The sequence below is a fragment of the Eupeodes corollae genome, chromosome 3 (assembly GCF_945859685.1).
Source record: "Eupeodes corollae chromosome 3, idEupCoro1.1, whole genome shotgun sequence".
Classification (NCBI taxonomy): Eukaryota; Metazoa; Arthropoda; class Insecta; order Diptera; family Syrphidae; genus Eupeodes; species Eupeodes corollae.
Window position 1 is genome coordinate 80,926,220 of NC_079149.1, and position 21,882 is coordinate 80,948,101.

Sequence of the window (21,882 nt, forward strand, 5' to 3'; positions counted from 1 at the left end):
TCAAATGGTCATCGAAACAAAAGAAAAATTATTTTGTTTTATAACAATAAATAATACGTTATATTTAACATACATATAAAAGTCACAATGGTATTGTATGACAAAAAAGAACTAAGGTTTGCCTTTTAAGCCTAATTCATAACCTTAAGGCTCGTTGTTTTGTATAGCAACTTAAAGTTCGTGGTCTCTAATAAACAGTTTTCTTTTTTTGATGAGTATGGCTGTCTGAATCTTGCTTGAAACACTTAAGAGAAAATAAAATAAAATACATTATTTTGTAAAATTGAAAACACACAAATTTTTTTTCAAAACAAATAATTCTAATACAATCTGTCACAATAATAGTGATGAGTCTTTTTAATTTATCAAATTTTTCTTCTATCGGAAATGAATGTTTCTTTAATATTTATGCTATTTTACTAGACAATCACCGAAATTTAAGTTAAAATTCTTATTAAATAACCGAAGTGCCTTTTTTCTTAGTTTTTCCTCATTTTTTATCTTAAATCACCTACTCGCTTACTTATTTATTATTGGTTTGCTTAAGTTTCACTCATCGATTAAAACTTCTCTCATCTCTCAAGATATTTGACATCCAGAAAGTATGCAACCAAATTTTGTTGGGTTTGAAGCAAAAACGAACAAAGACACAAAAACGAAATACAGAATGGCAAATATCGTTTTCAAACAATTTCTTTCGTTTTTGAAAACCGAACGTTCGTTTTCGTTTCGTTTATTACAGAAACTGGTCCCAGGTATTCTTATGAAATGTATGTAAGTTGAAGGGAAAGTAACACAAACTGTTCTATAAAGGCGACTCTGTATGTTTTTTTCTTTTTCTCGTAAACAAATACTTACAGTCTGCTGAAGAGTTGGTTTAACAGTAGCAACACTCTTATATTTATCTAGCCTCTGTAAAGTAGAGTTTTGTGTTATACGATCAAGAAATGATGCATTTTGTCTTTCATATCTATATTGTGGATGTTGTGTAATTGAAGTGGCTGAGGATGGTCCTAAGGATAAAAGATATTTCATATCATTTTTTTTGTTTAGTTAAAATTGCGAATTATGCATTGCATACATACCTTTGTTAAAATTGTCAACTTGTGCAGGTGCTCTTAGTACTTCAGAGTTAATCTAAACAAATGGATATACAAAAATTGCTATAATTTTGGGTCATGATTGATTTTTTTTAAAAAGAAATATGAAAAAATACAAACTAATTTTTGGGACATTTATAAACTGTACCCTATCCCATTTTATGATTTTATTATACAACGATTATTATCCGATTTTTTTTCTAAAATAAGTAACAAATTCATTTATTTATTTTCTTATATATACAGACTTATAATTCTATGAATTGATAAGCTATGGCTTAGCCGTCAGCCTGGTTAGATAATGTTTAAAAATAAATTACACGTTTTGTTAAATCACATTTTTCAATCTTAAATAGGTTTACAAATAAAACATATTCCTTCATTAGTAACAATCTATACTTAAATATGGCTTTTAAAAAGTTGCTTTAGGTCTTCCAATTACATTCGTTCAAAATTTGGAGTGTTTCTCAACACTAGCCTCTGTTGATAAAATATTGGACATACACTTATAAAATGATAACAAGCCTCCTTTTATTTTAAATTGCATAACGTACAAAATTGATTAAAGCTGCCGTTATAGGGTCTAGCATTTAAACTTATAAGTTCATATCTTGCTCTTAAAATAAAAGAAATGTCCATGTAGCTAAGAGCATCAAGGAAGTAGTTTCGTTGGTTTAGGTTATAGTTGAGCTGAGAATAAAGTACTCTACTATCTGATTCGCGATCTTTATTAATAAAGAATTATCGATCATTTTTTTGACAGTCTATTCTCTTGGTAGGTACAAGTTTTAATAATGTAATCAGCCTTTGCCTTGAGTGTGCTCGTGAGAAGTTTCGGTATTCCGGTGTATTTTGCAGTAAGTTGAAGAGTTTTCTCAAAAAATTCCTTTGAAATTTTTCTATCACTTCGTACTCATCTGCACCCCAGACCTGAGAAGCGTAGCATAGAGTTGATTTCACAACGGCATCAAATATTTTATATTTGGCTGAAAGGATTACACTGTCGTTTGAAAAAACATTTTTCCATGATAAATCCAACAAGCTTTGAGAGGTGCTGGCTTTTAACATAAGGTGTTTGTCGAAATTTAGGGTTGAACTTAGCTTTACACCTAAATATTTATTTTCTTTGGATATTTCTAAAAGATTCTCATTAAAGTACCATCTATTTCCGCTAAGGTTTCGTGAGAATCGCGAGAAGATCATTATTTTTGACTTATCTGTACCACCTATCACAGTAATTTGCTAAGCTATTTATCATCAACTGTAGGTTTTCTGGTGATTCCGACCGCAGGACAAAGTCATTAGCGTACAGTAGCACATGTATAACAGAATCAGATATTCGTATTCCTCCAGGTAAAGCTTCTTCTATGTCAACAGGGCACATAGTGGACAACCTTATCTTATTCCGGTTCATGTTTGGAACCATTCTGAAAATATCTTCCCATGCCAGACTGCTGCATTAGTTCCAGTATACATCGCTTTAATTACTTTCAAAAACCTCGAAGATAGACCCAATTGTCAGAGCTTATAGAAGAGCGTGCTTCTGTTTACAAGGTCAAAAGTCGCTTTGAAGTTCACAAAGAAAGAATAAACTTTTTTGTTAATTGCTTGAATAGCTTTTATGATTGATGAAAGAGTGAAGATCTGGTCTATTGTTGAAAAGTTTTTTCCTAAATCCGACAGAATGTTTTTCTTTTCGACCCATTTTTCAAATCTCTCTACTAGTATATCGCAGAATATTTTTGTTAACACATTCAAAAACGATATACCTCGGTAATTTTAATCGATGTCTAAAGGACTCTTTTTGTGTATTGGACAAGTTACCGTCTTCTTAAAAGACGAGTTGATGTCAGCATTTGAAAAGATTTTGTTGAAGAGTTCCCATATTTTATTAATGCATGTGTGAGGAGAATTTATATAGAACTCATACGGAATCCCATCTTCACCTGGTGCCTTTCCATTTTTCGCTTTTTCCAGTAAGCTTTTATTTCTTCTATTGTTATGTCACCATCTAACGTTTCATCAAGAACATAAGGCCTGCATAGCAGTGATATTGGCGTGGGTTATTGCCTAGAAGTCCTTTAAAGTATGCAGCCAGACCTTCTGGAGATAACCCAATTTTATGAGTAATTCCATTAATTTCTCTAGCTATCTTCCAGAATTCTTTCGAGTTTTTGGTTTGACCTAGTGAAGGTGCTTGCTTATTTTCATATTCGACTTTCTTTTGTGACATATATCTTTGTAAAGAGCATTCGCTTCATGGTAACATTTTGTCAAACCACAATTTCGCGAAGTTCGTGCAATTTTTAAAAGAGAAAAGGATTATTGGCGCGCTTTCCAACATTCCTTATCGAACCATTCTTGTTTAAACTTTGGACAAGTGCTGTTTAAAATTTTATTCGATGTCGAGCATCTTATATAACATATTATTTGTTTTGATAGTTTTCCTAATGTATAACAGCAATTTGGGGTCGAAATACTGTATGGATCATAATACTGTATATGTATATCAAAATCCTGTGTTACAAAATTTACTTCACTTTTTGTCTTTAAATTCTTTGCAAGAGTAGAGTTAATTAAAAATTGTTAACTCATTCTCAAAAATATTTTGACTGCCTTCGGGACATTGCAGTATTTTTCGCCGTAATTCTTGGTCATAAAAAAATTTGGTCCTTCGAATATAGGCATTGCAGGCTTCCCTGGCTTGCTTAAACTTTTTCCGATTTTCCTCAGATGGGTTGGCTTTAAAACAGCGGAAGCTCACCTCTTTCTCATTGATAACCTCTTTGCAGCTTGAATTGAACAATGATTTAACCTTGGGTTTAATGCCTTTAACCCTATTCGGGATAAACGTTTCCATTCCCAGATGAATCATATCTGCACTGGAGTCTACGTCGCTACCAAGGAAGCATAGAAACCAGTTAAAGATCCTGAAGAAATTATTGAGACCGTCCCAGTTGGCTTTCTCGTACTGCCAAACGGTTCTCTTTGGAGCTCTTTCTTTAACTGGATTTGTTTGACACGAGAAATTGGCAGATATGACACTGTGGTCCGATTTGCCTAGAGGCGTCAATACACTGATTGTGTACTTATCAGGATCAGAAGTGAGAAAGTGTATTTTCTGCTCGGCAGTTAAAGTCTGATATACGAGTTGGCTCATTGAAAAGCTGAGTAAGATGGTTAAACTCAGCAAAAATCTCAGCACACATTGCTTCGGGTATTGTCTGAACCGAATGGTGAAGCCACGAAGAATTGTGAACATTGAAATCGCCCGTAATAACGATTTCAGTGTGAGGATAAAGGGAAACAATTCTTTGTATGGAGTCAAGAAGAGCATCAAATTCCTGAGAAGTTGAAACTCTGTCCAGGTTTGGGCTCCGATAAAAAAAACAATAGTGAATGATGTGCTTATTCACGGTAAGTTTTAACCAAATGAAATTAAAATGGGAGTAGGTTCAATGGCCGTATTGTGGTAAAAGTTGATATGCAACGTCATTTCTAATATATATGGAGAGACACTACTTGGGTTTCACTCAATGCCAAAAGAGTTGGTCTGTTAGAATTAATGTGGATATATATAGACAGAAAATTAACTAAACACTTACTTAAAATCTATTTTATAAACTATTATCAATCGAATTGATTTTTTATATTTTTTGTTCCAGTAGGTTTGTTAATATTTGTAGCAAAATATATATATATATATATATATGGGGTGGCACAACAGTCCGTTGTGAACCAGGGCCTAGTGACTTACAACTCTCAACCATTCCAGTGTGCGAGTACTGTTGTCAGGAATGGAAGGGACCTACAGTTTAATGCCGAATCCGAACGGCTAGTTTGAGAAAGCACTTTTTCATGACAAGAATTACTCTTGAAGGATTTGTCAATTCCTCGCAAGAGGAGGCAGTACCCGCGAAATTTATTTTTTTTTAAATTAAGGTGGCACAGGCAGGGATTGAACCCAAGACCCCTTGCATGACAGTCCAAAGGACTAATTATCATGCCACGGGTACTACATTTTTACATTTGTAGCAAAATATAAAAAAAAAAAACAATTAAATGTACGAGGAAACAATTTTTTAAGAAATTTAAAAAAAATATATGAACTCAACCCCTGTTAGTAATTAACTGTGAAAGAGATCATTATTCGAACTAAGTTTTGGTCTACATAGTAGACGGCTTACTACCGCACTACATCCACCTTTTACTATGATTGTACTAATTCTATTCAAAGTTCTATAAACTTTTTCAAACAATTGCAATTGCTAACTCTGCCCAGGTCAAAATTTGGTAGATCAACTGCTTGCTTACATACATTTCTATGGAAAATATTATGTTTAATATCTTACAATTTTAATCAAGTTGTTTTTTGTTGTTTTAGGGTTTGTCAAAGGCGAACAATGTGACATGTTATCGTTGCATGCTAGACCATCCGCTGGTATGTCAGTTTCTGAAAAAGAGTTGTTAGAAATTTCGCATTAATAATTAATGAGCGGGATGTAAAAACATAAAATAATATAATAATAGGTATTATACGAGAAAAAAATAACATTTTACAAATATTAGCAAATAATTAGAGAAGATATTTTGACGAATGAAAATGCTTCTACTTTAAAATGTTAGTTGTAAAGTAGTATATATTTATCGGCTTTCTATTACTGATTGTGAAAATGAAATTGTTAAATATGAGGAAGTAGGTAATTAGACACCCAAGTATTATGATAAATAAATATACATTTTTTGTCGGTATAAATTAAAAATTGTACAAGGGTTGCTACTTATATTTTAAGCCTAGATAACAGTAAGTGTTGCCAGGCGCCATCTAACATTTTTAACGGAAAGTTTAACATTTTTGACTATAACCTTCTACAGAACATGTTTCATTTAAGTGCGATTTGTGTTGTTGACAGTTACTTGAAATTTTTCTAATCCAATACATTGTTTCGCTGACGATAGTACTCTCAGCTTTTTATATTCATTTTCAGAATCACATCCTTCTTCTTCGGATGTGGAACTGCAACGACAAAATATAATAAGCGTATTAAATTCCGACCTAAACAGCATTCTTGAATGGGGATTAAAAAACCGCGTGGAATTTAATGCTTCGAAAACGCAATGCTGTCTTGTATCGTTAAAGCGAGATTCACCCCCTTGCCATTATCGATGGATGGCGCTTGCATCGAGGAGACTGAACATCTCGATATTCTCGGTATATGTATCACCAACTACCTTTTGTGGAATGATCACAAGATGTCGCCAAAAATGCAGCAAGATGTATGGGTTTCTCTGCAAGAAGTTTTTCTCCCCCTCTGATCTGGCTGTTATCTACAAAACTTATATACGTCCAAAGCTTGAGTATAACTCCCATATCTGGTGCACCTGCAACCTACTTAAGCCTCTTGGACAGCATTGAACGGAGAGTATTTAAATTAATCGGTGATAACACCATCATAAGATCATTTACGTCGCTTGAACATTGTCGTAAACTTTCTTCTCTCACGCTTTTTTACCGTTATTTTAACGGTTTATGCTCAAGAGAAATAGCCAGTTGCATTCCTCCCCTTAAACAGTTCAACCGTAATACTCGCGTAACTCCTCGAGCCCAACTTCGGTCGTACTGTCAAGTATAGAGATTAGTTCTTTAGCCGTACTACGCGAATGTGGAATTCCTTACCACACTGTTTTTCCCAGCCATTGCAATATTCAGGAATTCAAAACCAATATGCACCGACAACTCCTTTCAACCTCTCTCTTATCTTCCTATTGCTCACACTGTGTCTTTGCATAATAAGGGTAGTAATATCCCTTAATTGTGCGCTTATTATAAAAAAAAATGAACGTTTGGCCGTGAAAAAGATTTGTTCGCATTGGATCCCGCATAATCTGACACACGTTCAAAAGAAGGCTCGTGTCGATTGGTGCAAGAAAATGGTGAAAAAATACGGTCAAGGTGCATCAAAGGCTGTGTATAATATCTACACAAATGACGAATCGTGGATCTATGAGTATGAGTCCGAAACAAAACAGCAATCGACTGCAAGGGTCTTCCAAGATGAGTCAAATCCACCAAAGTTGTTCGCAGAAGAAGCACATCGAAGCAAATGGTTACCTGTTTCTTCGACATCACCAGTCACGTAGCGACAGTAGCGTTAGAGCAACGCAAGCCGGAATGGTATACGACAGTTTGTTTGCCAGAAGTCATCGGAGAAATTCGAAAAAAAAGCAGAAGAATAGGCAAATCATTTTTCATCATGACAATGCAAGCTCTCACACATCGGCTCAAACAAAGGAATTTGACCAGCCAAAACATCGAATTAATGGGTCATCCGCCGTACAGTCCTGATTTGGCACCCAATGACTTCTTTTTATTCCCGTACTTTAAAAAAATGCGCGGACACCGTTTTTCGAACTCTGAAGAAGCTGTTGATGAAACTATGTTTTGAAAGGTACTTCAATCGGAGTTGAAAAAGTGCTACGAAAATTGGTTCAAACGCTTGCAAAAGCATATTGCTCTTCATGAAGAATATTTTGAAAACCAATAAACCCAATTTTAATCGTAATTCTTTTTGTTTTCATTACTATGCCAGTAGCATAAGTAGCAACCCTCGTATGCAAAATATAACCACACTTCAACATAGCCTGTACACGGGGCTCATAATGATGTACAGATTGTAGAATTTTCGAAATCGGACTCAATCTCGAATGTAAGACTAACACTAGGGCACTTTACTCCTACATACCAACACCTGAAGCTTATATTTAACCTTTGTATATAAAAGATTTTCATATACAACGACTTAACACATTCTTAGGATTGGTTGTATGCAGATACTTTACCTTAATCACCAGATTATCCAACAGAAATTTATCAACTATCGAGATCATAGGAAACTTTGACCAAAAAACATGAGAAACATTAAAACTTTATAAACTTTTACAACACCAACATTTCCAGTTTATATCTCAACCCGTTTAAGACCCTAATATTTGTTTTGTTATAATAACTAATAATAATAACCCAGTACGCGTTTTCCACACTCAACATCTACAAAGGAACTTGGAGTTCTCCAGATCAATCTACCGGGCAAGAGAAGCGTGTGGTCGAAGATGTTAAATGTTTAAAGACACGAATGAAGTTCGAAAGTTTTATGTACAGGTGAAACGAAATTTACAGGTACATAAACCTAGAACCGAAGGCTGCAAAGACGAAAGTGGAAACGCAGTCAATGCTGAGGATATGGAAGGACCACTTCTGCATACTGTATAACCGCGACGACGAACCGAACTCCGCTATCAGGCAGGATGATCCATTCAACATAGACGACGAAAGCCAACAATCCCGTCCTCCCGACTTAGACGAAGTAAAGATTGCCATATCTAAGCTGAAGTCTAACAAAGCCGCTGCAGCAGATGGCTGGCATGCCGAGCTCTTGAAAGCAGCTGGAGATAAGTTGGTTAGGAGCATGCACCAAAATTATCTGTAACATATGGTCGGTGAAAAACATGCCCGATGAATGGAACCTCAGTAATGTTTGCCCGATCCTGAAAAAAGGAAGCCCTCTAAACTTCACCAACTATAGAGCAATCAGTCTACTTACGCCTACAAAATCTTCTCTGCCGTAATATGTGAACGTCTAAAGCCAATCGTCAACAACCTGATAGGTCCTTATCAGTGTGGTTTTAGACCAGGAAAGTCCACAGTTGATCAAATATTAACATTACGGCAGATCTTGGAAAAAACTCAAGAACACCAAATCGACACCCACCATCTTTTCATCGATTTCAAGGACGCATATGACAGCATCTACAGGGACGAGCTATATAGAGCCATGTCTAGTTTTGCTATCCCTGCCAAACTCGTCCGTTTGTGCAGGATAACGATGGAGAATTCACGCTGCTCCATAAAGGTTGGATTCGACTTAGAAGAACATTTCGATGTCACAAAAGGTTTTAGACAAGGTGATGCGCTGTCATGTGATTTTTTTAGTTTCGTGTTTGAAAGAATAGTGCAGAACTCACACGTCAACACTAGTGGCACCATCTTTCAAAAGTCTGTCCAATTACTAGCATATGCTGATGACATTGACATAATCAGAAGAACTCAGCGTGATGTCAATTGGGCTTTTGTGAGTATTGAGGCAGAGGCATCAAAAATGGGTTTAACGGTCATTGAGGGCAAACAAAGTACATGCTGTCGTAATGAAAGGACATACAACAACGACGTCTTTGTCAAAACGTCACCATCGGCAGACGTAACTTTGAGGTAGTCAAGGACTTCGTCTACATAGGCTCCGCTGTAAACGCAGAAAACAACACCAGCGCTGAGATCAAACGCAGAATATCTCTTGCTAACCGCTGTTTCTTTGGGCTAAGAAAGCAATTGAGTGGTAAAGTCTTCTCTCGAGGGACCAAAGTGTCGCTATATAAGACCCTTATCATCCCGTCCTGCTATACGGTGCAGAAGCATGGACTATGACAAAAGCGGATGAAAGCACCTTGGGTCGGTTCTAGAGAAAAGTTCTTCGTGTGATCTACGGTCCCGTAGGCATCGAAGGGGAGTGGAGGAGTAGGGTAAAAGTCCAACGACTAAGATGGCTGGGTCACGTAGAGGGCATGGAAACCAACGCTTCGGCCAGAAAAGTCTTCGAATCCACACCCACAGGACAACGTAGTAGAGAAAGACCACTGATCAGGTGGCGCGCACAAGTCGAAAGTAACCTCACCCAACTTGGAGCGCGAAACTGGAGACATCTAGCTAGGGACCGCTAGATGGAGAAGTTTGTTGGGTGAGGCCCTAGTTCACACAGGACTGTAGCGCCACCTTAAGTAAGTAAGTATTATAACTAATAAACTTATAAGATTTGCATAAGGAATTCCACATTTTTGCTGTGCTGTTAAAAAATAATCCCTATAATCAACTTGTTTGCGTGTAAAAATATCAGTAAAAGAAAGAAAACCCTGAAATACTGCAGCAGTGTTCGATTGATGATAAGGTTTTGGATATAGTTCTATCGCTTTTCTCTTTTTTATATTCCACTCAAAAAACTTACAGTTTTGTAAGGCATCTACCAAGGCTTACAAATTATATTCAAGTTTTAGTCTAATGAAGGATTTGTAAATTATAGCTATTTCAGAAGTGGTGTTATGAGTTAACGACGATTGAGTTTTTGAAGCATTGACGGTTTTTTTTCTTTGGTCCGCACCCAACAAAGGTAAATATTCAATTGTTGATATCACCTTGAAAGACGATTGCCAATTTATGTATATTTCTAAATTGAAAGAAACAGCCTCCAGTGATTTAATATCATCCATCGTCGCGGAGGGTGTTTAACAAATAAAGTAACTATCAAAATCCACCATATATAAGGATCGGTTTACAGGTTTGTAGACCACATTTATTACGAATATTTTTGTATTGCAAGAAAACAGCTTTATTGACTCACTCTCTTGAATAAAAAAAAAACAACTATTTTGCTGAAATGAAATGAATGTTCACCAATAATATAGGTATGGTCAATATTTTATATTGAAAAGGACAAGTTCGTTTTTGTGTGGATTAACACTAATACTTGTTTAAAGCATTTTATAGAAGTTTGTTCAATCCGTTAACATGTTGTACTCAAAAACCTTACATTCCTAGAGTTATTGATAGTTCTGTAACAATTTAGATCAAGAGAAGAAGGAGAAGGGACACTACTGGTGGATTCTTTTCGACGTAAAGTCATCCAGTTTTGAGTTTATAATCTTACTTATCAACCTCGAGAGATGAAAGCTTAAATGTAGATTTTTAAAATTATTAGGTTCTTTTGCAATTTTTAATTTTTTTTTTCGCTAAATTATTTACTTATACATTATAAAGTTATTCTTCTCAATGAAAAATTCCAACACTTACCAAAATTGTTGCATGGTTCATTTAATAAATCTCCTTCAATTGTATTTACAGGAAATTCTTCTGAGTAGTTAAGTGTTTCTAAAAAAAAATTATCAAATGATCAATTAATAAAAATATAATGTTCATAAACATGTAAATATTTAAAAAAAGGATTTCATGAAAATGGAAATAACTATTTAAATGGAACTACAGAACATTATGGAATATATAAAGCATAAGTATACAACACACTATATTAAATATAGACTATAGATTTGCTCGATTCAGTAAATTTAACTTTTAAACGCATACTATTCAATTTTCAACAACATTTTATTGTATTTTTACATATTTTTTGTTATGAATTTATGATAGCATAGACACAGATCACCTCACAACACAAACTGCCATGTTTTGAAAAGAAAGTATTCAAAGGACCATAGATCGCTTTCTAAAATTTTAACATATTTATTTAACAAACTAATACAACAGACATACACAACAGATTCCTAAACAATGGAGAGAAATAAAAAAAATGTATAAGTTGTTTTGAAAAACAGTTCACAAAAACATCAAGCAAGAAGATTTCTCAACAACGGAGCATCTACAATCGATGAATCAATTAATAGAAAAGTGCAACAAATTACGGCAACCAATACACTTTTTATTTATAGACTTCATTAAAGCATTTAACTCTGTTGAACAAAATACAACAAGGACATTTTTGAAAAGCCAAAATATGAATCCAAGTCATTAAAACGATCAAAAACGCATACAAAAATAATGCAGCGCAAATAAAAGCAGAGAATACATGACTTAAATTTAGAATAAAAGAGGAGATTATAATGAATTAACAAAACAAAAACAAAAGTTATGAAAAACAACATCAAAGAAGATTTATTTCCTTAAGGAAAAAGATATTGAAGTGGAAGACTACATATACTTAAAACAAATACAATCTTTTAAGGGTCAAGAAACGAAAGAAATCAACAGACGCCTCACAAACACCTGGAAACAATTATGGGACTCCCCTATTCTACTAATGCTCACATTCAGTTAGTGACTTAAGTCCTTCCAAAATTTCATATATTCGTCAATCAAAGAGAACCAGGAAAACATTTTTACAGCAAAAGTATTCAAATACATTTCAATTATTATCCGAAAACAACATTTTTTAATATTCTTTAAGATTATAAAAAAAAAAATTTAAGAGTGGACAAAAGTGTTCATACATAACAAAAGATTTCTTAACATTAAATAAAAAACATAATTTTTGAATTCAATTCCTTCTACATTAGTACTTTGTTGGTCCACCGTTAGCATTAATCACTGCCTGTAGACGTCTTGGCATAGATTCAACAAGATTTAGGGTCACATCGTGGGTAATTCCGACAAGCACCTTTGTAAAGGATCTTTTAACGTTTGTTTGTTGGTAATATCGACATGAGCAATTTTTCGTTTTAAAATATCCCAAACGTGCTCAATAGGATTTAGGTCCAGCGATTGTGGAGGGGTTTTTAATTGCCTTGGTGCATGATATAGCAGCCAATCTCTAACAATGATCACGGTATGCTTGGGATCGTTGTCCTGTTGGAAAATCCAACTCTGGCCAAGACTCAACATATCCACTGATGGCTGCAAATTATGTTCTTATAGTTGTTTATAATAGTATCGATCCATAAACCATCAATAAACACTAGTCCGCCAACTCCAGATGCTACTATTGCGACCCAAGCCATTACGTTGCGACCACCATTTTTCACTGTTGGCTCAATATTCTTTGGCTCAAGATTTGCATTTTTTTTACGCCAAACCTTTCCTAGTCATATCCAAACAGGTTAAATTTGCTTTCGTCCGTAAATAAAACTCTTTTCCAAAAATCAATACCTTTATTTACATGTGTTTTTGCAATCTTTTCAGATATCAAAGGCAGAATTTTCGATTCTTTCCGCCAATTTTGGCCCTGAAATTCTTGGATTTTTCGCTACTTCCTTTACAATGAGACTGACATCTCGTCTGGAGAGCTTTTTTGGGCGTCCTGATCTTGGCTTATTTTCCACAGAGCCATTGGTTTTGAATTTGTTGACAATATATTGGACCGTATCAAAGGATGTGTTGAAAAGTTTACTGATTGCGCGGTAAGATTTTCCTTTTTTATACTCTTGAATAATAAGCTTTTTTATATCGACATTAACTTCTTTACGCGTGCAAAACTTTTTCCCTACTTCTCTTTGATTGACGAATATATGAAATTTTGGGTATATATGAAGTGTTGCCGCCAAATCGTAAATGTACATTTGAACCATATATTATATAACACAGTTTAGTCTTGATTTTATTACCAACCGCGACGGTCGTCACATTTAGTATAATAAAGCTCTTAATACAAATAATTATTGTTACTCTCTTCATTTCTTTCTAACTTACAGTCCACTTGTACTTCGCTCGAATATGAAGACTTAAGTCCCTAAACTGTATAACCCTAAACTTAACTACAAAATCACTTGACCTGCTAAGAATCAGTCAGACTAAAAGTTAAGGTAAGGACAAGAAGCCTGGGAATGAGGTTGTGCTTATCAAGGAAGACAGCCAGGTAGGGAGGGTTAGGTTAATATCTCGCGCATCACTACCATCGGGATACTAGACTGGCTTTATTTTTTTTTGTGATGAGTCCAGGGTCGAAGAACCTTCGCAACCGCTGAGCTACGGGTTCAATTATGCTAATCACGACCCCACACAGGCAACGCGGCTCGTTACAAAGAAATCCACAAGAAAACCCAAATAATTGACGGAATAGATAGAACGAAAACTTCAATGAAGTTAGGCAGAACATATTTCAAGACTTCAGACGAGATGGAGGCTGGAAAGTAAAACTACAACAGAACGACCGAAGAAGAGGTGGATTGACTACCTTTACCAAATAAACTAAAATTGGTACAATGATGCAAAATATCGAGATGGATGGGCCGCCTTGAGGTAGGCTTATGTCAATAACTAATAAAAAACACATTCCTTTTCCAAAACAAAACTAAAAAAATTCAATAACTTTTTAAGCTAAAACTATTTTCAATCTTAAAGTTAAGGCAATGAAAGCTTAGATAATAATAAATAAGCCGTTTGATTGATTATAAACATTATAATGATAACTTGAAGTATATTAGTACTTTTTTTACTCACTGACCTTGCAGTGCTTAGTGAGTAAAAAGAAGGAAGCTGCGATATCCTGGAGCTACTTTTTTTTAGAATCTTAACAAGATTTAAAATTAAATTAGCGGCACACATATAACTTATCCACTCTTATAATTCGTTATTAAGAAACGTTTTTCAAGTAACTTCTTATTTAATATATTAGGCTATTAATAAATATACACAATTAATTCTCTCCAACAGTTCTGTTTTGGACGTTAATGAGTTAACGTCCCCATGAAAACCAAAAAAAAACTGGTTTGCCGGCTTCTTACAAGTTGACGTTCCATGTTTTGTAAAAAGAAAATCATCATTAAACAGCCCTCAATAAAGTCACTGTCCATAAAAGGGTATTTTAAATTCATTTCAAACGACTGCATGGGACCTGTAGTGCTATGTAACTTTCAAAACCATTACGTACAAGAGAAGATAATTGAAGATGCTTAATGGAAAATGCTGACATTCGCACAACATAAAAGATACAACTTATGCAGGCTCATACATGGGTAGAAGATTCACTTCGGTCAAGAAAAAATTCGAGTATAGCGTATAAGTTCTATAATGCCGCAATCTTCATTACTTTCCATATCTTGAATTAAAAACAAAATAACTCAACAAAAAATCAATACTTCGAGTACTTACTAGGTAATATGAAATCTTCATATTCTTCTAAATATTCAATGTCTTCCATTCTGTAAAGAACTTATTTGCTAGAGTTGTTTGTTTCCACAAATAATATTTATTTTTTTTTTCCCGAGTAATAATACGAAATTGCGATATATTTTCACATTTACAAATTATGTACACTGTAATTTGTTTAACAAATTAAATGAAATAACTTTTTTACAAACATTTAATACTTAAAAGCAATAATTTATCAAAACACTTTTTCAGTAAATAAAGCAAAAGCCTGAAGCTATCAAATCAAGCTATGAATTTCAGTTTGACATGCTTGAGCTATTAAAAAGGTAGCCAATATTTCCATTTGAAAATTCCAGTGGTATCTTTACCCCCGTTTACATGAAACTTGAATTGACTTCGAACTTCTATGAGTTAGATTTATAAATAGGCTGTGTTTACATTAGTCTTTTTGGAGACTTTTCTTGTTGGTTTTTTATTTTGTGTCAATTTTTTTGTATTCCATACTTTGGAGAACAGAAAAGAGAACAGCAATCGATTTGCTCTGTTCAGGAGTTCTGAAGCTCACAGATAAGCCCTCGTAAGAAACCTCACACAAAATTCACCACAGAAAGGTGAATTCAATATGTTAGTTTAGGTTGGCTGACTTATTTTTCTGAATAACTATTTTTAAAACAAATGATTTGAATTGAAAGTGCAAAAACATAATATATAGGAATGAATGTTTGAGATGTGTACGTCCAATAATTATTTTTTATTTAAATTTGGATAATTTATATTAATTTATTTTATTTTTTCATTTTTTAATAGTTTTTTCCATAAAGTTTTAAATTACCAGATCTGTCAGATCTTAATTTCTGTTGAAAAAAAATGTATATGAAATAATTAACTAACAGTAAATCGTTAGAACTTGGTAGATTTTCTACCAACCCTCATAACAAAAAACTTTATTTATAGCGCAATGATAAATAAATTGTCTATACCAATAAAAATAAAATACTATTATAGTTGTCAAATCAACCGTTGTGTAATGCATTTCCTGTTCTTAAGTATCTGTCAAACTCATATGTACTTTGAACTTAAATCATATTAAAAGCAAACGTCAATTCTTCTTAAAGTGTGGCTTCAGGATTCACCAATTACATACTACGATTCTTCTTGAGGTGGCACATGGTGATATTCTCTTTCATACTTAATGGCAAATTCCAATATTTATAATGTATTGAAGTTTAAAAAAAAATATATATCACTATGTGTGTCCTTATTTTAAAACTAGCAATAGTCTTCGGGCCAATTCTATCATTGATTTTCGTCTTTGAAACCAAACATTGTTAATTCATTTATTGCGATCATTAAAAATTTCTGTCATTTAACAAAATTTCCTGATTAAAATCCACCGACAAATCTGTACTAACAAAAATCTGTCATTGACACGGTATGAAATTGGAACACAAATTAGTGGAACGATTCGATTCACTTTTGAACAAAGAACTATCAGCTGTTTAAGGCTAGGCGCGCACATGCAACTTTTTCGAAACCAAATAGTTTGATCGTTAGTTGCCCAAACATCGCGCACATAAGCAACTCCAAAAGCAATCAACGAAATAAACCAATACACAGGAAACATTTATTCACTTTTTCTATCTCATATACACGAAACGAAATTGTTTCAAATCTGCCCTATTCTTTTGATTATGAAAGAAAAGAGTAGATATATTGTTGGAATTCAAAATTATATATTTTTTTAATATCATAAGTCAATACAAATTTCTGGAAATGGATTTTTACAAATTGGCACAAAGCAAAATACAACCAACGAAATTGTGGCTACTAGACGGCTGCGATTTTCCTTTTTTGGTTTCTTTTCGGTTGCCAAAACGTTTTTTAACACTGCCATTTTTGATGGATGTTAACTTTTTTCAATGAAAATAAAACATCTTTTAATTTTACTTTACTTATTTATTTTTAGTGATACAAATATAGTAGACAGTAACGAACTTTATGCTTATACCCTCTCATACCTCAAATAAATGACATTCTTATTTAACGAATCATAAAATAAACTTATTGCTTCATTTATTATTATTTATTTATTCCTTTTAACTTAATAAGTAATCAGATTAAGATCTCGTGGTAAACGTAAATAATTTAGGCCTACTTAATCACTTATTTTATCAATTTAACCGCTAGCACTGCCAAAGCCCATTAGAATGGTCGATAATACCGCGACCATTTGGTCCCATCGCTCCCACACTATGCGCCGCATCCAAATACCAATAAGCTTTGTATTTCTTCATTAATGTAATTACCTCAGGCAATCGGACAATCAAACCCTCCATACTTAAAACACCTTGGACAATAATCAACATTTTTTTCCATGGTTTGCCTGTTTTTGGCTCACCATTAATTGTACATTGTCGCAGAACACTGTCCAGATCTTTCATGTTTTTGTTTTCTGAATACTTTTGTTGTGGCTCCTGGCAATCGAATGCCAAGTATAATCGATGCATGATTCTTTTCCCAAGTAGTTGTACTTCAGGTTCAGACATCGTGTTTCAGTTCCAGTGAACTCGAATGTCCAACCGTAGTCCTTGATTATGAGATCCTTGAGAGTTACCTCCGCCCAGGGACACTGCAAATCGGTGGATTCCAGCAATGTCGAGCTCTCCAATAGATATAGCGTGATTAGAAGCTCTCGAAGGCATCGTAAAGCGTAACATAATCCTGAAAACAAATCTAATTTCAGTTCGTGGATTTCAAATCGATCCAAATCGTCATCTTACCTCTCGATTATTTTCTTACGCGACTTTTGGGTCACACATCAATTGATTGATGTAGCCCAATATCGTGAGCAGGTAAAATCCAAGATATGTTCGAATGAAGATTTGCTCCGATTAGGATCATCATAGAATCCTCCTCTTCCTGATACTGCTGCTCAAGTGGCTGCTTTTCCGTTGCAATATTGTTTATGTTACTTTTTATTGTATAAATTTCCATTTGCAATTTGGTTAATATCATTCGGATTCGATGGCGACAGCGTTGTTTTACTCTTAACATTCCCATTTGTGAGAGGCAAAATTCCATTTGAAATAATTGTACCGTTTGATGAGGGATTACGCTTTATTCCATTTTTTAAACGATGACGCACTTTGATATGATTGAAGTACATAATAATCTGAAAATAAAAAAATTAAAAATATGTTTTGTTTTGAGTTACAAATAATAATAAATAATAACCACCTCCTTTCAGTACATAAATACATTTGACGATTAAAAAGTAGCAAATTGAATTATGAAAACAAACTTACGAGAAGGATATATTATTCTGCGCGTCTGGAAGTATCCTACTAACCTCGTCACACTTTAAAGAATCATTTGACTGAAATGCACTAATACAATCATACGAAAGAAACTATTTAGTTGCATGTGCGCGCAGTTACGTGTATCATAGTAGGATACAGATATTTTTTATGAGTTTAAGCAACTAATAAATTTTCGCAATCAATGTATGAAAGAGAAAACTAGTGAAATTGAGATGTAAGGTGGTACCCTTCCCTCAGAATTTTTTGTGAAAGGAAAAAAATGACTACATTTTTTTCTCTCTTGCACTTAAAGAAAATTATTCAACGATTTAGTTGAATGTGCGCGCAGTTACCTATAATTCCTTGTGACACAAACTAAGGAATTGGTTTGAGGTGATCGTTTGGTTTGTGTCAAAACACAAACTAAAAAGTTGCTCGAATGGGCGATCGAATAGTTTCTGAATGTGCGCGGACTCTCGTATAAGTCTATAGTGCTCAGTTTAGAAACCAAACAGTTTCGAAACTAAAAGTTGCATGTGCGCGCCTAGCCTAACAGTGGAATTAAACTTTTTTTCCCAAAAAACATCCATTATGCGATTTCCGATGAATTAGTATATAATATGCATTTCAAATGAAATTGAAACACAGTTAAACATTCTCTCAAAAAAATTCTGAATTGTTTTAAATGATAGCTATAACTGACCCCTTACTTCTTGTAGAGAATGAAAAGTAGCTTCAGTCATAATGGCTGAATCACTAACACGCTTCAGCTTCGTCTTCGTCTGCGTTACGGTGGGCCTGCTTCTAGGTTGCTTTGAATGCCATTTCTATTATTCCATCTCTCCAAAGAGCAAATATTTTGTTTGTTGACATTTTTTTTACTGCTGATGAGCTGTCAGACAAAGCAAATGTTCAGATAATTGAACTAGAGCTTCCGTCACATTACGTTACATTACGTTCTTTTCCTTACGATTGTCAAACGAAACTTGAGGTCGAAGCTCCTTTGTGATAGCATGCGTTGAATTCCTATGGCTGAACTTGTAAACGTCAGGTGAAGCCGAAGCTGAAGCGTGTTTGTGATTCAGCCATAAGAGACGTTGTAGTACAAGCTGTCATTGAAATCGCTAAGGGATGTTACAAGGACCGACCGTCCTTGCAACATCCCTTGATAGAATGATAGAATTCTAAAATAGAAAATAGAAAAAGTATAGAAAAATTGAAAAGTTCTAACTATAATTTGAAACGAAAAATGCTAAAAATCATTGGTCTGTTAAACTACCAATATCAAAAAAAAATAATTTCATAATCTAAAATCGCAAAATATGTAAAGAAAAAGTCCTGAAGTTCCTCTTAATTTGATTAAGAATATTTATAAGAATTGATGAGATAAATAACAAGACATTTCCTAAATGAAATCCTAATTTATTTTAAATAAAACAATTTTTTTTTTTTTTTTGGGTGGCGCAACAGTCCGTTGAAAACTAGGGCCTAGTGACTTACAACTCTCAACCATTCCTGTGTGCGTGTAATGTTGTCAGGAATTGAGGGGGCCTACAGTTTATATGCCGAATCCGAACGGCTAATTTGAGAAAGCACTTTTTCATGACAAGAGTTACTCTTGGAGAATATGTCAATTCCAAGAGGCAGTACCCGTGAAAAGACTTTAGATGGCATAGGCAGGGATCGAACCCAAGACCTCTGGCATGACAGCCCAACGCACTAACCATCATGCCACGGGTACAATGAAATACATTGTTTTATTAAATTTTAAAAATATGTCGTTTTGGCAATACTGGTTCAAACAGCACGTTTCGTGTTTTATTTCACTGTCAAACATTTTCAGTTTGGTCTATAATTTAACCATGAATCGTCTTATAAACGAACAACGCTTGCAAATTATTGAATTGTATTATCAAAACGCGTGTTCTGCTGCAAAAGTTAATCGAGCGCTTCTTCCATTTCCATCGACGAAGCTCATTTTTGTCTCAATGGATACTTAATAAGCTACCAAGCATCCAGCAAAAGTAACAGTTTGGTGTGGTTCATAGGCTGGTGGCATCATTGAACTGTACTTCTTCAAAGATGATGCTAATCGTAACGTAACTTTGAATGGTGAGCGCTACCATGAGATGATGTCCACCTTTTTTTTGCCCAAAATGCAAGAGCTTCACTTGCATGACATGTGGTTTCAACAAGACGGTATCAAATGGCACAAAGCATGATCAACAATGTACTTGTTGAGAGGCGAGTGCTGTGAACATTTTTTTTCACGTTCGGGACTGGTCGCTTGGCCGCCTAGATTGTGCAATTTAACGCCTTTTTGTCCGATTTCATACCCAAACACTAAACGCACTTTTATCTAAAAAGCTTTGTAAATTTGATCAGGCTTTTAAATTTTCTCAGTTTCACCAAGCTTAAAATGGTAAATTTCAGGGATATTTTATATTAAAATAGAGTTCTCTTCACAACCCTGTCCAAATAATTCCCATTTGTTCTTTCTATTAAGCGAATTGTGTGAGAAAAATGAGAAATTATTATGTGTTGAAATAAATGACATTAATGCTATATGGTGGGTTACTTTTCGCAAGATGCGGCAAACAGTTGATTTTGAGATATTGAACATATTTCCGACGCAGATTTGGAAATGTTGAATTTGTTTACCTATTCATTCTCCAAATATTGAGAATACAAATGTTAAGCACTATTCACATGAGCACGACCAACGACCAACGAATGAACGAATATTCGTCGATTTTGACATTTCTTTCACATGAGAGTTTTTAATTCGTCGCGAATGAAGTTTGACAAGGACCCACAGGCAAACACCATTCACCACCAAACAAACCAAAACAAGAATGATTTTTTTAGGTTAAGTACACGCGATTATTTTATTTGTTGCGATTGTGGATAATGTGGAATGCGAATAAAGTTTGACAGTTCGTATCAACTTCAATTTTTTTCGCGACGAATTAATTTGTTTTCTTAAATTTATTAATATATGGTATTGAAAAGAAAAAGTATGCATCATAAATCAAATAGAAACTATACTTCCATCGTTTTGTTAAGAATTTGTGAGGAAATATGTCTTCAAACGTTTATAAACTCATATTTTGTAATTCATTCGTCGTTCGTTGGTCGCGTTCATGTGAATACTACTTTACAAAACATCGTCTGTCTTTTTCATTTTTTAGTTACACTTTTAAAATTTAATGAGCCAAAAATTTGCATTTAGTTTTAAAAGGTGTTTAAAAGCTTGTTTACTTTAAAAATGCTTGGTGAAACCAAAATATTCCATTTTACAGTTTAAAATCCTGTTAAATGTATAAAAGTTGTTTATGAAAGGGGGCATTAGACTATTTTTAGTGGAGCTATGTTAAAGCTCATATCTTAACAGATAATTCCGGTCCAAGTGACTTATTGGAAAACAACATTGAAGCATTTATTCGTGAGATACCGGCTAAAATGTTGGAAAGAGTATGTCAAAATTGGACTAAATTGATTTACCATTTGAAGTTCAGTCAAGGTCAACATTTGCATGAAATAATCTTCAAACATTATATTATATCCACCGTACTATCGATTTAATACAAATTTTATGAATTTTTTTAAAAATTGATATATTATTGTAATATTTTCTTGAAAAACTTTCCTATAGCTTTTAAAACATCACCTTTTATTATTAACTTTGACAGTTCAACACTTTCAACTTACCTCCCGAGTTGAGTTTTTGATTGTTATTAATCATAACTATTTGACAAATCATGAGGATGTAAAAATTTTA

General features: G+C 34.1%; 1 protein-coding gene and 1 long non-coding RNA gene across 3 annotated transcripts in view; both read right to left on the reverse strand.

Annotated features, from left to right (window-relative positions):
• The window catches only part of LOC129951069 (uncharacterized), a 29,227-nt gene extending 14,144 nt beyond the window's left edge, over window positions 1-15,083 (reverse strand). For both annotated transcript variants that reach the window (XM_056063076.1, XM_056063075.1), the window contains exons 1-5: window positions 14,803-15,083; window positions 10,996-11,073; window positions 5,453-5,553; window positions 1,086-1,137; window positions 859-1,013 (exon numbers count right to left, since the gene is read on the reverse strand). In XM_056063076.1, coding sequence (XP_055919051.1) covers window positions 859-1,013; window positions 1,086-1,137; window positions 5,453-5,553; window positions 10,996-11,073; window positions 14,803-14,851 — 435 coding nt within the window. In that variant the 5' untranslated portion in view covers window positions 14,852-15,083. The remainder of the gene's footprint in view (window positions 1-858; window positions 1,014-1,085; window positions 1,138-5,452; window positions 5,554-10,995; window positions 11,074-14,802) is intronic.
• A 1,748-nt stretch (window positions 15,084-16,831) lies between these two features.
• LOC129952165 (uncharacterized) lies at window positions 16,832-18,172 on the reverse strand. Its single transcript, XR_008782275.1, has 3 exons — window positions 18,040-18,172; window positions 17,583-17,974; window positions 16,832-17,523 (listed from the first exon to the last, which is right to left on the reverse strand). It is a non-coding gene; the product is annotated as an uncharacterized LOC129952165 (long non-coding RNA).
• Window positions 18,173-21,882: the final 3,710 nt, after the last annotated feature.